Below are 15,999 nucleotides of genomic sequence, written 5' to 3' on the forward strand. Positions count from 1 at the left end.
ACCGCATCATGTAATAGTTGAATCATTGTTGTCTTAATGCAGTAAAAGAGAGCAGGAGCGAGAGAGTGGGATTGTATCGGAATGAACAAGGGGGTTTTGCTTGCCTGGCACTTCTGAAGATAGTATAGCTCTTCATCGGTGTCATCGATCACGTCATCAGAAACATCGTCTACTAAGAGGGGGCAATTACCAGCAAACAAGGAAGAATACAATCAATGCAATGCAGCAATATGATGCATGATCATGACATGGCAATATGCTGTGATTTGGGCTAATGCAACAGAAAGTCATTTTAATTGAAGTGGAATTCAAAACTACATCAAATTCCAACTCCAAACCTATTATGAAATTTGCCCTAATCATGTTTCAGTGAGGTCAACTTGCTCAAACATGCATGAAAATGGTACGGATGGATTCCTTGAATTTTTCTGATAATTTTTCATATATAAATTATTTCATTTGGAGTTATGGTTTAAATCCTATGATTTTTAGAAGTTTTGCTATTTCCTAAATTATTTAAACCCAGGAAAAGATTAATTGCGTCAGCATGACGGCAGCACTGCATCAGCGAGTCAACGGGCCAGCCAGGATCAAAACTGACCAGTGGGACCCACCGGTCAGTGAGCCTAGGGTTAATCCCGCGTTGACTTGCAGTTTGACCCCCTTTGGGGCCCGTTGTCAGTGTATAGGGCTGGTCCAGCTGGCGGGGATTAGTGCTAATGAGCCCGCCATGTCACCTAACCGGCAATTAGTCGCCAGTGCTAAGCAGGACGCGACGGTGCTCCTTGTCCGGGCAATTCCGGCGACGAGAGCGTGCGCGGCTGGGCTCTACGGGTGCAGCGCGACGAGGGGCATCGGGTGGTGGCATCGAGGCGGCTGGAGGTGGAGCGAAGCGATGGTAGCGGCGACAAGCGCGGTGGCCGGCGTTCGGGAGTCGAGCGAATCGACGTTGCAGGGAATGGCAGGAGCCGCGAGCGGGCGCGGTCGACTCCTGGGAACGTGCTGAGCACGGTGGCGCGCTCGGTTGCGGCTCTAGGTGACGGTGGCTACGGCGGCCACATGGCTGGGTGGCGGTGAGCTTCGTCTTCGGTCGAAACGGTGGCTACGGTGATCGAGAGGCATGGGGAGGAGGGGCAAATGACAGCGGAGCTCACAAAGGTTGCATCACGTGTCTCAGAGGGGTCATAGGAGGCCGGACGACGCCGGAACGACGAGGCAGATCTTCGGCGGCCGAAGAAGGGGATGACGGCGATGGCGGCATTACAGGGCGCTCCGGCTGGCTTCCTTCTGTGGAGAGGCGTAGCGCGAAGTGGAGGAGCTTTTGGGCATACTAGCTAGGCGAGGGGGGCTCGGTGGCCACGGCAACGGCGAGCGGCGTCGACGAGCTCCATCGGGAAGAGAGCAGAGGAGGGGAAAGGGGTCCTGGGAGAGAGGGGAGAGATGCAGGGGGTCGAGGGGAAGTGCGTGGCATCGTGGGAGGCGTCCAGGGCGAAGAGGGGGCAGGCGAGCAGGGTGGAGGTGGCGCGCACGTGTGCATGCACAGCGGCCACACGCCCTGCCTACTGGCCTGGGGAGGAAGACGACACGGGAGGTGGAGGTGGAGGTGGGCTGGGCCGGTACAGTAGCGGGCCGCGTAGGTGGGCTGGCCTCTCTGGTGGGCTTCACACGTGAGGCCAGGTAAAAACTGCTCTATTTTATTATCTGTGTTGTTTTCCTTTTATTTAATCATTTTGCCACTGATTCAAATTCACAAGTAAATCAAAGCAGGGCAAAACCTTCTGAATATTTGTATGTTGCCATTATGGACTATTCCAAAGGCACATAAATAATTTCAGGGCCTTTTTAAATATATTCTATATAAATTGAATATAATCCAAAAGTCAAATACTTATTGATTTAAATTCAGAGTCCCAAAAATAATTCCTTAAAAATGTTCCTAAATTTTGGTTTGATATATAGTTCTTGCCAAAATTCTCAAACATTGCAAAAGGACATCTTGGAAACAAAGAATGAGATTTCTAGGGTTCTTTGCCCTTCTTTTTATTAAAGTTTTGAGGCTTCAACAATCCTCAATTCAAGTTTCAGGAATTTAAATAAGATGCATGGATGCGATGCCACTAATTACAAGCATTAAACTGGGGCTGTGACAGGTCAAAAGGTAACGGGCCGGCCCATGGAAAGCCTGTTCCTATATAGCCCATTTACGGCCCGCTAACTCACGACCTGTTACGGCCTATCGGAATTTAGCCCAGTAGCTTCATCTGGGCCGTCCAATATGATTCCATCCCATTGTAACTTCCGACCCATGTATGGCCCATGATGTCTTTCCGCCCATACGAGGCCATTTGTAACTCTTGGCCCATTAACGGCCCGTGGTGAATCTGGCCCGCAATGAACAATGTACCACTTTATACCCATTAACGACCCAATATTCATTTCGGCCATTTCCAACCCGTGTTATCTTTCGGCCTTCTTAGGGCCCATTTATTCTTAGGCTCATTTCCAGCATTCGGTTACTTATGGCCCGTTATTGGCCTTTTCTGATTGTGGGCCAAATTCAGCCCGCGGTTACAATCGGCCCATTTGCAGCCCGTTAATCCGTTGGGCCGTTTTCATAGCATCGTCCAATACGACCGATTAACGACGGGCCGTTATTGTCGGCCCATGAACGGACGACTCAAAACCTAGCCCATTTACGACCCATAATGTGGTCTGTTATTGGCCCTTGTTTGGCCTATCGATCATACGACAAATAGAAGGCCCATTGATGCTATGGCCCGTAGAAGGCCCATTCTTTCTACGGCCCATAGAAGGCCCATTGTTTCTACGGCCCGTAGAAGGCCCATTGTTTCTACGGCCCGTAGGAGGCCCATGGTAACTACAGTAAATATGTAGCCCATGGTTATTGTGGCCTAGTTTTAAAAAATAGGTTATTGCGGCCACTAGCAAACCGCGAAAAAAGAACTGCACTGACTACAAGCAAACAAATAAACAAGACAACAAGGAACTAAATAAGCAAGCAACTTACGCTAGGCTATCATGACTATTACACATATTACATCCACTAGGCATCAAAGCAGCATATCACATACACTGGTCGTCAAAGTTGGCGACCAGTGCAAATAAATGCCGCAACAAAACAAGTCCAGAACTAAAACCACTTCAGAAGAGCTCAAGAAACAATATCTTGGGTACCCATAATGCTGGCAAGATGCTTAGAAGCTTATTAACTTTCTCTTGTTTGGAGCTTAAATCCTCCAGTGCTTGCTGTTGCACTAGAAAGTATGCATCTGAATTCTGCAGGGACTTCCTCAGTCCTTCGGCTCCTAGCCGCAGCACAGTTGACTGATGCCTTTCAGCTTGTAGATGAGACTGAAGAAGCCAAAGTGATCTAGGCAGCGAGGTCGAAGAGCTTGTGCCAGCGGTACTGGCCAGTAACTCGAATACTACATCAATGCAGGACTGTGGGGTTTTCTCACTGTCTACAAGATCATTTTTATCACCTTTCTTGGAGACCAACATGGTTGTCTCACTATCTTGAACCTTATCTGCATTACTATCTCTACCATTGCATAGTGTGGTGCTCTTCTCCAATATTCTGTTCGCATACTACAAGAGAAACAAGCAAACACATCACAGGTTTAGCATGTAGTATACCAAACTCATTTTGGTAAACCGGTTCAGTAGTAAGGTGGACAGGATAACAACATGAAACAAACATATATCTATGTACTATGGTCACTATATTGTCCATATCATTCTAGTTTATGTTGCCAAATCAAGATAGAGACACAGTTCAACTCATATATTTTGAAGACACAACAAGATAGACAGAATATAAGTGTGAGAAACTACACAACATTGGCAACACTTGTAATGTGCATCACATGAGAACACAACTGTTTATACAATTGGAACTGAAATCAACATAGAGCAAGAAGTTAGAACAACAATTCAGTTAAAGAAATAGGTTTAAAACATACCTGTTGCGCCATTGGAGTTTCAATTGGATCCTTCATATTCGAAAGTAGTTGGTATGAGTAAATACAGTGATGCAACAACAAAGGATTATGGACCATAGCTACGGAATCTGACCTGAGAACAGTTGCTCTTCTGCTTTAAACATGGAGTTTGGGTTCGCTGTGGTGGTCTTTGTGCTTTGGGCACTGCAGTTGCTTTACAAACTGCTCGTGTGGGGGTACTCTGTGGTGGACATGGTGCTTTGTCAACTAGAAGTGGGTTACTATCCGCTAGGGTTGGGGTTAGATGGGTTGTAGCTGGTTCTCTGCCCAACGGTCTAAGTGTGCAATCTGGAAGAGTCTCGATTATGTGTGGTGGGGCAAGTTTGTGGGCCAGTACAACCATGGTTCTATCTCCATCGACGGGTAGCACTGTCTTATGTGAAGAACGGGTTTTTGCTCCCTTAGATACTTCCATCACCCCCTCCAATGCAAATGGCTGATAAACAAGAAAAGAAATTGAACGTACAGACATTGTATGATAGACAGATGTGGTAATTCACATATACGTTGTCTAAGCAAACAGGACAGCATGACACAATTTCACATATATGATGCCTAACTAAACAGGATATCATGACACAGTTTCAGATATATGATGGATAACTTAACATGATATAATGGCATAATTCAACATATGATGAGTATCTAAACATGATGACATGACAAAACTATATGATGTCTTTCTAAAATAGGTTGGGATGAAATAATTGACATAAATGTTTTCTAAGTATACATGATGGCATGATATAATTGACATAATTGATTCATATACTAAGCAGCCATCACTCGCATGTATGATCTCTAAACTAAGCAGATGGATTTCAATATTGTGCATATGATGTCTATACTAAGCAATGCAAGACACCATATGCATGATATGAGAAATATAAACATTTCAACTTAGAGCATACACCTCAGGTGGGATATAGGACTGGTCATCTGTCTCTGAATCCTCCTCTGAGGAGCTCCCTGTAACCATCAAGGTATATGCTTCAATAGGTACCATTGCCTGCTCTGAAGACCTTGTTTTCACTCCTGATTTTTCCATAACCGGCTCAAATGGCTGATACACATGAAGAGTAGTTTAATATACACAGATTGTCGACAAATGGAATACGTAATGAAAAAAAGATGGCATGAGATAATTCACATATATGATGCCTGGCTACGTGGCGGTGCATAATTCACATATATGATAACCGGTTGAAAAACATGGCATTGCATAATTCCCATATACTCCCTCCGTTCCTAAATATTTTCCTTTTTAGAGATTTCAAATGGACTACTACTACATACAGACATATATAGACATATTTTAGAGTGTAGATTCACTCATTTTGCTCTGTATGTAGTCACTTGTTGAAATCTCTAAAAAGACAAATATTTAGGAATGGTGGAAGTATGATATAGAAACCAAATAGGTGGCATTCACACAAAGAAAATTTAAACTAAGCTAATGACATATAAGATGGATAATGTAAGCAATGCGAGGCGCCATATGCATGATATGACCAACATCAGCATGCCAGGTTAGAGCAAACACCTCAGATGGTAAATAGGAGTGGTCAGCCCCCTCTGAATCCCCATCTGAGCAGTTATCTTCCTCTGGAATACAATCTGGAATGGCGGGAGGGGGGGGCACTTCGCCCACCATGGAGCGGCATCTGCATGACATTGTATTCCCACGCAACGTTCTTCTCTTTTTCTCTACATGTTCAGTACGATTGTGTACAATAACTGACATGCATAATAAAAAATCAGTTAGATTTTGTAAGGCCTAAGGGGTGCATGAAGAAATCAAGACTGATGGTAGCAAACGAGTGGATAGATCCAAAACTAATGGTAGCAGGTAGATTATAGCTTTAGTTTAAAAAGATAGACAATGGATCATCTACTGTTTGTTACCCACCCAACATAAACCACATAGAAGACCCCAGATGAACAAGATAGTAGACACATACTATTCGTTGCTGCCTCGATATGAGACCCACAGGCATTTTAAAACTCAAGTTTGAACGATAAAGTAGCAGGTAATAATAACCAATGTATAACGTAAGCAAACATGAAAGACCGTGACCTCTCTTACGGAATTGTTTAGTTCTCAAGTTCATGATAACCCACAAGTATAAGGGATCGCAACAGTTTTCGAGGGTAGAGTATTCAACCCAAATTTATTGATTCGACAGAAGGGGAGCCAAAGAATATTCTCAAGTATTAGCAGCTGAGTTATCAATTCAACCACACCTGGAAACTATATCTGTAGCAAAGTATTTAGTAGCAAAGTAATATGATAGTAGTGGTAACGGTAGCAAAAGTAATGTTTTTGGTATTTTTTAGTGATTATAGCAATAGCAACGGAAAAGTAAATAAGCGAAGAACAATATATGGAAAGCTCGTAGGCAATGGATCAGTGATGGAGAATTATGCCGGATGCGGTTCATCATGTAACAGTCATAACCTAGGGTGACACAGAACTAGCTCCAATTCATCAATGTAATGTAGTCATGTATTCCGAATATAGTCATACATGCTTATGGAAAAGAACTTGCATGACATCTTTTGTCCTACCCTCCTGTGGCAGCGGGGTCCTAGCGGAAACTAAGGGATATTAAGGCCTCCTTTTAATAGAGTACCGGACCAAAGCATTAACACATAGTGAATACATGAACTCCTCAAACTACGGTCATCACCGGTAAGTATCCCGATTATTTTCACTTCGGGGTTAACGGATCATAACATATAATAGGTGACTATAGACTTGCAAGATAGGATCAAGAACTCTCATATATTGATGAAAACATAATAGGTTCAGATCTGAAATCATGGCACTCGGGCCCTAGTGACAAGCATTAAGCATAGCAAAGTCATAGCAACATCAATCTCAGAACATAGTGGATACTAGGGATCAAACCCTAACAAAACTAACTCGATTACATGATAAATCTCATCCAACCCATCACCGTCCAGCAAGCCCACTATGGAATTACTCACACACAGCGGTGAGCATCATGAAATTGGTGATGGAGGAAGGTTGTTGATGATGATGGCGACGGATTCCCCTCTCCGGAGCCCCGAACGGACTCCAGATCGGCCCTCCTGAGAGGTTTTAGGGCTTGGCGGCGGCTCCGTATCGTAAAACGCGATGAATCATTCTTCTTTATTTTTTTCTCCCCGAAAGCAAATATATAGAGTTGGAGTCGAGGTCGGAGGAGCTCCAGGTGGCCCACGAGGTAGGGGGCGCGCCCTAGGGAAGCAGGCGCGCCCCCACCCTCGTGGCTAGGGTGTGGGGCCCCTGGTCTTCATCTTTGGCAAGGATTTTTTATTATTTCCGAAAAGATGTTCCGTGAAGTTTCAGGTCATTCCGAGAACTTTTGTTTCTGCATATAAATAACACCATGGTAATTCTGCTGAAAACAGCGTCAGTCCGGGTTAGTTCCATTCAAATCATGCAAGTTAGAGTCCAAAACAAGGGCAAAAGTGTTTGGAAAAGTAGATACGACAGAGACGTATCAGTTCATCTGCTCAGTCGATGATGGTAATGCAGTTGGCGTGGCTGCCGGCAATGAGGAAGATGATCTGAGGCGGGGAAAGAAAGTTTGCAGGGGGAATCTCTGCTGCAGTAAATGCTTCTGTCGAGGGTGCACCTCAGGTGGGGTGGATGATGGCACGGCAGGAGCAGGACATAACACACAGAGTTTTCTTTGACGCCTATCTGAAAATGAAGTAAATCTGTAAGGGCTCCTTAGAATTGGAGGATTCTATAAACGCAGAGACAGGAAAACACATGAATAGGATAGGAATGCATGAGCAAAATCGAGCATTTGGAAACTTAGGATTTCTGTGAACCTCGGTGTTTGGTTCACATGAATTGGAAGAACACGGGAATAGAGAAACATGGTCAAATTAAAGTCAAACCATGTGAAAATGAAAAATAAGAATCTTATTATGCCAGTAATGCAATTAGTCCTGTTCTTCATGCATATTAATTTGAAAAGGACGTCCAACTGGATATTAAAATTCATACCATTTTTCTTTGAAAGAGACACCAAAGGAAAAAATCCTCCAGTTTTGCTTTGCTCCACTCCTAACCAAATGCACGAATAGTACTACCATAGTAGTTCCATAGCAAAGGATCCCTGAGGGATCGACATGAATGCACAATAACAAAGTGATGCAACGAGTGTACAACCTCTTTGGCATAGCCTTGTCGACCTCAGCATCATTGGGTTGGACGTGGAGGGTGGTGATGCTGGTGTGACTGTCAGAGGTGGGGAAGAAGATCTGAGGCCTCTGGAAATGGCGCCGAGGGTACTGCTCCGCTGTGATAGACAGTTCCGTTGTTGGAGCAGCTCCGGTGAGGTGTACGACATCGAGGCTGAAGCAGGACAAGACACACAACGTTAATCTGAAGTGGGACTCCAATATCATCTATAGTAGATGATGTAAAATACATCACCAAAAAGTGCTAGATGTAAAACGCATCAGTCGTGCCACAGCCGCTCCGACAGATGCTATAAATTCTTTTTACTCTGAACTTAACTGAAGAAACTGAACTTTACAGTCGAAACTGAATTTTACTGTCGAAACTGATTGAACTAGTAGAATATCATTGCAATAGATGTTTAGGGTGTTCGAGCACTAGTAGCAGACAAGCGGTGATCTAAATCAGCAGAGGCTTGAGCAGGGAACGCACTAGCAGAGAGCAAGTCGTGCAGCAGAACCGCGAGCGAGTGCTAAAGCAGCAACTCTTGTAGCTGCCGGAGGTCATGCAACAGCAGCAGCAGCGCGAGTGAGAGCAAGAGCAGAGCATTAGCACGAACGAGAGCAAGAGCAAAGCAGCAGCGCGACTGACAACAATAACAGAGCAGAGCAACAACACGAAGTGGCCGCCGAGGAAGCAACGACATGAGGGAGACACACCATGGATGAAGTGGCCGGTGATGGCGCCGTCGATGGAGACCCGCCATGGCTGCTCGGTATCGAGCACCGGCAGCCCTGTGAGATCGAATAAAAGATAAAATGCAGCGGTGAGTGCAGAACCTCGTTGGTGGCGCCGAGTTGGCCTTGGCTTCATTGGAGGAATTGGTGAGGGTGCTGCGATTTCAGTGGGGCAGGTCAAGATGGCGCTGTGGGGATGGAGGTGGCACGATAGACGAGGCAAATGTCGGGGCAGCTCCTTGGAGGTGGAGGACGGGGCGGCTGATCTTGCAGGACGACGAGATCGATGATGGATCCTCATCCGATGCGGTGGATGAGGGACGGCAAGCTGTTGCGGTGGACGACGTCGTCAGGGAAGAGTCTCTGGCTGGGCGGTGGTCGGCAGGCCGACCGAGGAGCGTGGGGTTTCGTGGGTTTTGGCGGCCTCGGTGTACGAATGGGGGGGGGACGAAGGGGAAGGTAGGGGGAACCATGGCTAAGGGACGCGCTTGTCTGAAATGTAGGGTAAGTTACCAGCGTACCCCCACCGGTTTTGACACCGTGACGTCGAGCCGACATTTCCGGCTGAGGGGTAGAAGGGGGATTTCACGTGTCTGGGCTGCGGGAACGATTTCGGATGAGGAGGGAGTTTTCGCGCAGGTCGAAATTTCAGGATAACAAGGCGCGGTGCGGGTTGAAGAGGCGGGAGTTTCAAAGAAGATGAGACAAAATATACTCAAGCTTAAAATTTCGGAATAACAAGGCGCAGATTCCTTGTTTGGCAGAACAAACTTAACGTGTACAAAAAAAACAATTCATACAAGACACAAGAGAGTCATGTCCCCTTTTACTATATTTCTATAAATGTCATTGAAAAAACTACAAGAAAAATGTAAAAAAAATCGGGAGAACAAGATTACCCTATAAAATACCAAATCGATTCGCACTTCCCTCAACAACAACAAAAAACAAATCAATTCCCACCAAAATAAAGAGTCATCTCCCTTTTTATATGATTACAAATGCCAGGATCTTGAATTTTAATTTTTGAATCCACATTATGTTGAATTCGAATACATCGTTAGGTGACCTTGCGGTTTATAATGGATGTAGTCCTACATTTTGATTTTCCATCATATATGAATATTTTACTCCACCCTATGAACATATATATTTTCATCTACCATATGGACTAAATTTTAATCAATTTTCCTTATTTGAATACGATTGTTGTCAAGTTATACAATCATTTAAATATTATCTTGATAACAAAAAACATGCATATAGCTGTAATCATATTTCACCATAAACTACATGTAACATACGATCTCCAATTCAAATATTTGTATCCATTGTATGTTGAATTCAAATCAGAGTACATTGGTCTAGGTGGCGAGATGTTCGGGATAATCTAAACCCTGGTTTCATATGTATATAATTCTTGGCTGAATTGGGACAAGTTTTGGTATAAGCTTCTTGCAAAACCGGAGATTCTCTCAACAAGCCTCGTGGTTCCAAGAGGGAACATGTCACCTTTGTGTGCGAAACAATATACGCTGCCTCCCCCAGATTTTCTTTACAGAGGCAACATAGAACTATATGAGTGCCCAATTAAATTTTGGAATTATTCCAGGTTCGTTTGGCCCTTTTTATACATTAATTGAGTTTCTGGACATTTAATGTGCATAATCCAAATTTGAACTGCAAGCACATGTTCAGGTGCACCAAAGTTGGTTGAAAAATCACATGTGTGTCCTTGGGTGAATTTCTAGGTCCCATGCAAGAAATGGGAATGAAATTCAAACATCTGGGTGTCGTGACTCGGCCAAGAACATCGAGAAACTTGGTTTTTAAATTCATGTAAATCCAAAAAGTCGCCTGGAAATCATGAAACTGGGCATGGTGTCATGTCATGGCACTAACATGTTGTGGTAAAAAATTGGGCTGATTTGGAACAAGATTTGATATAAGCTTCTTGCAAACCGGAGCTTCTCTCAAGAAGGCTCGTGGTTCTGAGAGGGAATGTGTCACCTTTGAGTGTGAAACGATATACGCTGCCCCCTTGAGTTTCTTTACAAAGGCAACATAGAACTACATGAGTGCCCTGTTAAATTTTCGAATTATTCCAGGTTCGTTTGGCCTTGTTTATACATTAATTGAGTTTTTGGTCATTTAATGTGCATAATTCAAATTCGAACTACAAACACACGCCCCTGTGCACCAAAGTTGGTTGAAGAATCACATGTGTGTCCTCGGGTGAATTTCTAGGTCCCATGCAAGAAATGGGGATGAAATTCAAATATCTGGGCATCGTGACTCGGCCGAGAACATTGAGAAACTTGGTTTTAAAATTCTTGTAAATCTAAAACACGCCCGAAAATCATGAAACTTGGCATGGTGTCATGTCATGGTACTACCATGCCCTGGTAAAAAAATGGCCGAATAGGAACAAATTTTGGTATAAGCTTCTTGCAAACCGGAGCTTCTCTCAAGAATGCTCGTGGTTCTGAGAGGGAACGTGTCACCTTTGAGTGGGAAACAATATACGCTGCCCCCCTTGAGTTTCTTTACAGAGGCAACATAGAACTACATGAGCGCCCTGTTAAATTTTGGAATTATTCCGGGTTTGTTTGGCCTTTTTTATACATTAATTAAGTTTTTGGTCATTTAATGTGCATAATTCAAATTTGAACTACAAGCACATGCTCCCATGCACCAAAGTTGGTTGAAAAATCACATGTGTGTCCTCGGGTGAATTTTAGGTCCCATGCAAGAAATGTGAATGAAATTCAAACATCTGGGCATCGTGGCTCGGCCGAGAACATTGAGAAGCTTGGTTTTAAAATTCTTGTAAATCCAAAACACGCCTGAGAGTCATGAAACTTGGCATGGTGTCATGCCATGGTACTACCATGCTGTGGTAAAAAAATTGGCAGAATAGGAACAAGTTCTGGTATAAGTTTCTTGCAAACCGGAGCTTCTCTCAAGAAGGCTCATGGTTCTGAGAGGGAACGTGTCACCTTTGTGTGCATAATTCAAATTTGAAATACAAGCACATGCTCCAGTGCACCAAAGCTGGTTGAAAAATCACATGTGTGTCCTCGGGTAAATTTCTAGGTCCCATGCAAGAAATGGGAATGAAATTCAAACATCTGGGCGTCGTGGCTCGGCTGGAAACATTGAGAAACTAGGTATTTTAATGCCTGTAAATCCGAAACACGCATGAAAATCATGAAACTTGGCTTGGTGTCATGACATGGCACCAACATGCTTTGGTAATTTTGCTGTCCGATTTGTGAAGGCGCACACATTAACAATCAACAAAGTCATTTTAGAACAAGTGCTGTCACGTTACAATCGGAAACACAAGTATTATTGAAACCGTGGGCGTTCTATTTACCATTTACGTGCCGCCAGGCGTCCTATTTTTTTATTATCTAGGAGGCGCCGTGCAGGGTAGCTATTTGAGTATGGGAGGCGTGTGATCAGACCCATGCACGTGCTTATCGGGAGGAGAGCCCTTTGACCTCCATCTGCCGTCCACCTCTCTCCCAAGGTCTCCATTAATGGCACCCGGGCCTCTGTTTAATGGCGTGGCAATGTCTCACTCAACTGAGATTTGAGAGAGAAAAAAGAAAATCTAAAAAGAAAATTTTGCACGGATCTTGATGTAAGATTCGACGGACCTATATAGCATATACTACGACTTATAGTAAGACTGATGAATATACATAAAAGGACGAAGAGAGTGGATAATAATTGTCTTACATAATTAGGAAGATAATTAAAAAAGCCACATGCGACTATGCCCGAAATACACAAGGGAAAAAGAAGAAGGAAGACACATACAACGATCTGGCTCGCTGATCTCTACTTTCTTTATGCGCTGCAGGTCACGGAGACTAGTTCTCGTGGCGGGCGATGATCTCTTTCATCGGTTTCATGTCCTTAATACGCTGCTTGGCAGCATCCATGGATTCCTCCACCAGCCTGTTGACTCGATGCGGAGCATGGCATTCTCGTCCATAAGTTTCTTTATGATGACGCCCGTCCTCTGCAACAAGGCAGCAGTCTCCTCCTCCTGCTTCGCCCTTCCGGCGTTCTTCGCCCTCAGCAGGTCGCGCTCGCCCCGGAGCTTCACATTGCCCTCCCCTAGTTGCCGGATGACGCCGGTAGCCTCGTCCTGCAACCTCGCCCAACCGGAGATCTGATCCATCTGGCTATGGACCATCGCATGCATGCGCCTGTAAGAGTCCTCGCCTGCCCGCAAGAAATTTTCTCAGGCCGCCGCGGTGTGGCGGGACCTCCGTGCTGCTTCAGTGGCGCGGCAGGACATCTCTGCTGCTTCCGCGGCGTGGCCGGACCAGTCTGCTACATCGACGGCACGACGGGACCTCCGTGCTACTTCGGCGGCGCGACGAGACCTCTGTGCTGCTACTACTGCGCGGCTGGATATGTCAGCTACTTTCGCGCGAGGCCGGACATCTCTCGTGCTTCCTCTTCCATGCTCGCCTCTCCCTGGTGGAAATCTCTTGACCCAGAACTCACGCTGGCAATGGCTTGATTGACTTGATGAGGAGTTGAGGAGGAATGTGCAGTCATCTTGGCATAGTAGTATTTATAACCGAGTACTACTAATACACTCCTAAGTGGGAAACCATTTAGGTTGTGATCGGTGTGAATAGGTTTGCAATTAAATATAGCATGGTAGTAGTAGTAATTTGGAATGTGACGAGACGTGCTCAAAATTTATTGACGGTTCTAGTTTCGAAGTGCGGCACTATTCCCGGATGGTGTAACGTGGGCACGTGTTCTCGGCCGTGGTGTAGCATATGCCATGGTACTAGTTCTTTTTCTACTGTTGTGTACGTGCAAAAACTGGCACCGTCGGATACATATCTTACGCTTGGCGTTCGACAGGAATAGCCTCATGGCAAGGTATAGACTAGTCTTTTTTAAGACGCATTACACCTATCTCTCGGGACTTCTTGCATGCACCATCACTGCTCCCTAGGTCGATGCGACCCACATACACTTGTACTCTGAGTTTAGTATGTTATACATGAAGAGAAGAGGTGCACACACGCACTCGTCCTCTCTCACACACACATTTGTAGCTACGAATTGTATTGTTCTCAACCATCCGATTGGCTCTATCATACGTTTCACGTTGCTCCTTGGCCTTGAGATTGATAAGTTTAAAATGCGAAGGCTAAGATGGATGCGCGAGGTTTTGGTTAATGTGCGGGCCGCACACGGCACCAACACGACACGAGCTTCGTCTACCTGGTGCGCATGCAGTCGGGTGAGTTGTCCAAGTAGAAGACACAACCAAGCCCTCGTTGGTATCTGCGCCTCGACTAGTACCTTCATAGTGGGTAGTGTCATATACTCTCCACTATGACCAGCCTTAGACTACCCATAGTGGGAGTAACATACTCCCTCCTTTCCGGTTTATAAGGCTTATCTCAACTTTTTTGTTTTTTCAATTTATAGGGCTCATCTCCATCTCATTTTTAGTTTCCGAGATGCATTAAATCTTTGCATGTAAGAGTTAAAAAGGAAGACACCAATGCATGTAATGTTTCTACTTATCTATATCTAGGCAAAATAGATGATGTGGCATGTAATTAATGAAGAAAGAGAGGCATGTGGTAACATAGCTAGTTACTGTAACATCACACATATCAAGAAAGAGAGGCATGTGGTAACATAGCTAGTTACTGTAACATCTTTATATCCAACAGACACAAAATATCCGCTCGACTGTTGAAAATTACTTTAACTGCTGATCTGATGTCGAAGTAATTGCTGCATCACCACCAAAGCCCACCATCTCTTAAGCTAAAGTAGACCGAGCTAACCCCTATATTAGCATATTACTAAGATAAACATAAGGCACTGTAGAATCATTTAGGGCGTGAGCTTGTCAATCTGAATGTGGAGGGACACCAGCTTAGCCCCGGCCAGCAGCTTGGGCAGAACTGTGAAGAAGGTCAGCTTGTGCACGACGACGTCACCAGGATCCTTGCTGCTTGTCACTTCCATTTCCACCTTGACGGCGTCGGTCTTGCCTTTGGGCTCCCCCGGCGGGCCATTTGCCCATAGCTTGGCTACGTAGTGCGAAAGTGGGTACGACCCCGCTCTGACGCAGACGACCGACACGGCGATAGGCGTGCCGATGTCGAGCACGCCGCTGACCAAGAAAAATGCGCAACCGTCCTCCTCCGCGAACAGCAAGAGCCGTGGCTCCGACAGTGGCACTTGCAGCTGGAGCACCTTATTGTACTGGATCCTGGCATGGGCATGGGATGCACGGTGCTGATGTGGTGGGAGAGTGCCGGCGGCGGGCCTTAGTAGCCGCAGACAGGCACGGGGCTTTTGTAGGATGCAAACGGACACACGCTCTGGTGATCGGCGAGATTGTGGTAAGTGACGTAGAGCCCACAACCTTCGTGCGGGCACTCCACCCTCACCAAGGAGAGGACGGCGTCCACCGCCATGTTCCGCACGTCGAAGCCACTGCCGCACTCGCACTTCTGGCACTGCCGCTGGTTCTCGGGGCGCTCGACGCGGCAGTCCGCGCAGGCCAGGTGCCCTCCCTTGCACTGCACAAATCAATCGAACAACACATCAATCAAGAAACCTGCACCTTGCTCGATTAGCCGAACGGAGGAGGTATATTCGAACCTCATACACTGGAGGCTTCAAGGGGCAGAGGCACAAGGGGCAGTGGAGCAAGGTGAGGCCCATCGAGACCATAGAGAGCTCCATCGTCGGGTCTTGTTCCGTCTGCATGATCTCGCCCTCCTCAGAATTCCACCGTCCTCGTGCACAACCATCTCTCACTTTATTACAAAGCTTTACCATCACATATTCATACTACTTCAAGGTGCATTAAATCAACACATGCAAGTATCAAAAGGAGAGTCACGACATGCATGCATGTGTTGTAATTAATGCATCGGTAAACACAAATTATTGAAATATATCGAGTGCAGTGCTTTGATGTGTTGCGTCAATTCGTACAAGACCGAGAAGTTTGATTACTACAATGCCC

The 15,999-nt window shown here is 45.4% G+C and overlaps 1 protein-coding gene across 1 annotated transcript; it reads right to left on the reverse strand.

Annotated features, from left to right (window-relative positions):
• Positions 1 to 14,852: 14,852 nt before the first annotated feature.
• On the reverse strand, positions 14,853 to 15,713 carry LOC125518969 (uncharacterized). The gene is made up of 3 exons (XM_087533155.1): positions 15,630 to 15,713; positions 15,336 to 15,547; positions 14,853 to 15,234 (listed from the first exon to the last, which is right to left on the reverse strand). Exons 1-3 carry the CDS (start codon positions 15,711 to 15,713, stop codon positions 14,853 to 14,855), a joined length of 678 nt encoding a protein of 225 aa, XP_087389281.1.
• Positions 15,714 to 15,999: the final 286 nt, after the last annotated feature.

This window comes from Triticum urartu, chromosome 7A (assembly GCF_056163025.1).
Source record: "Triticum urartu cultivar PI428250 chromosome 7A, HENAU_Tu73, whole genome shotgun sequence".
Lineage (NCBI taxonomy): Eukaryota > Viridiplantae > Streptophyta > Magnoliopsida > Poales > Poaceae > Triticum > Triticum urartu.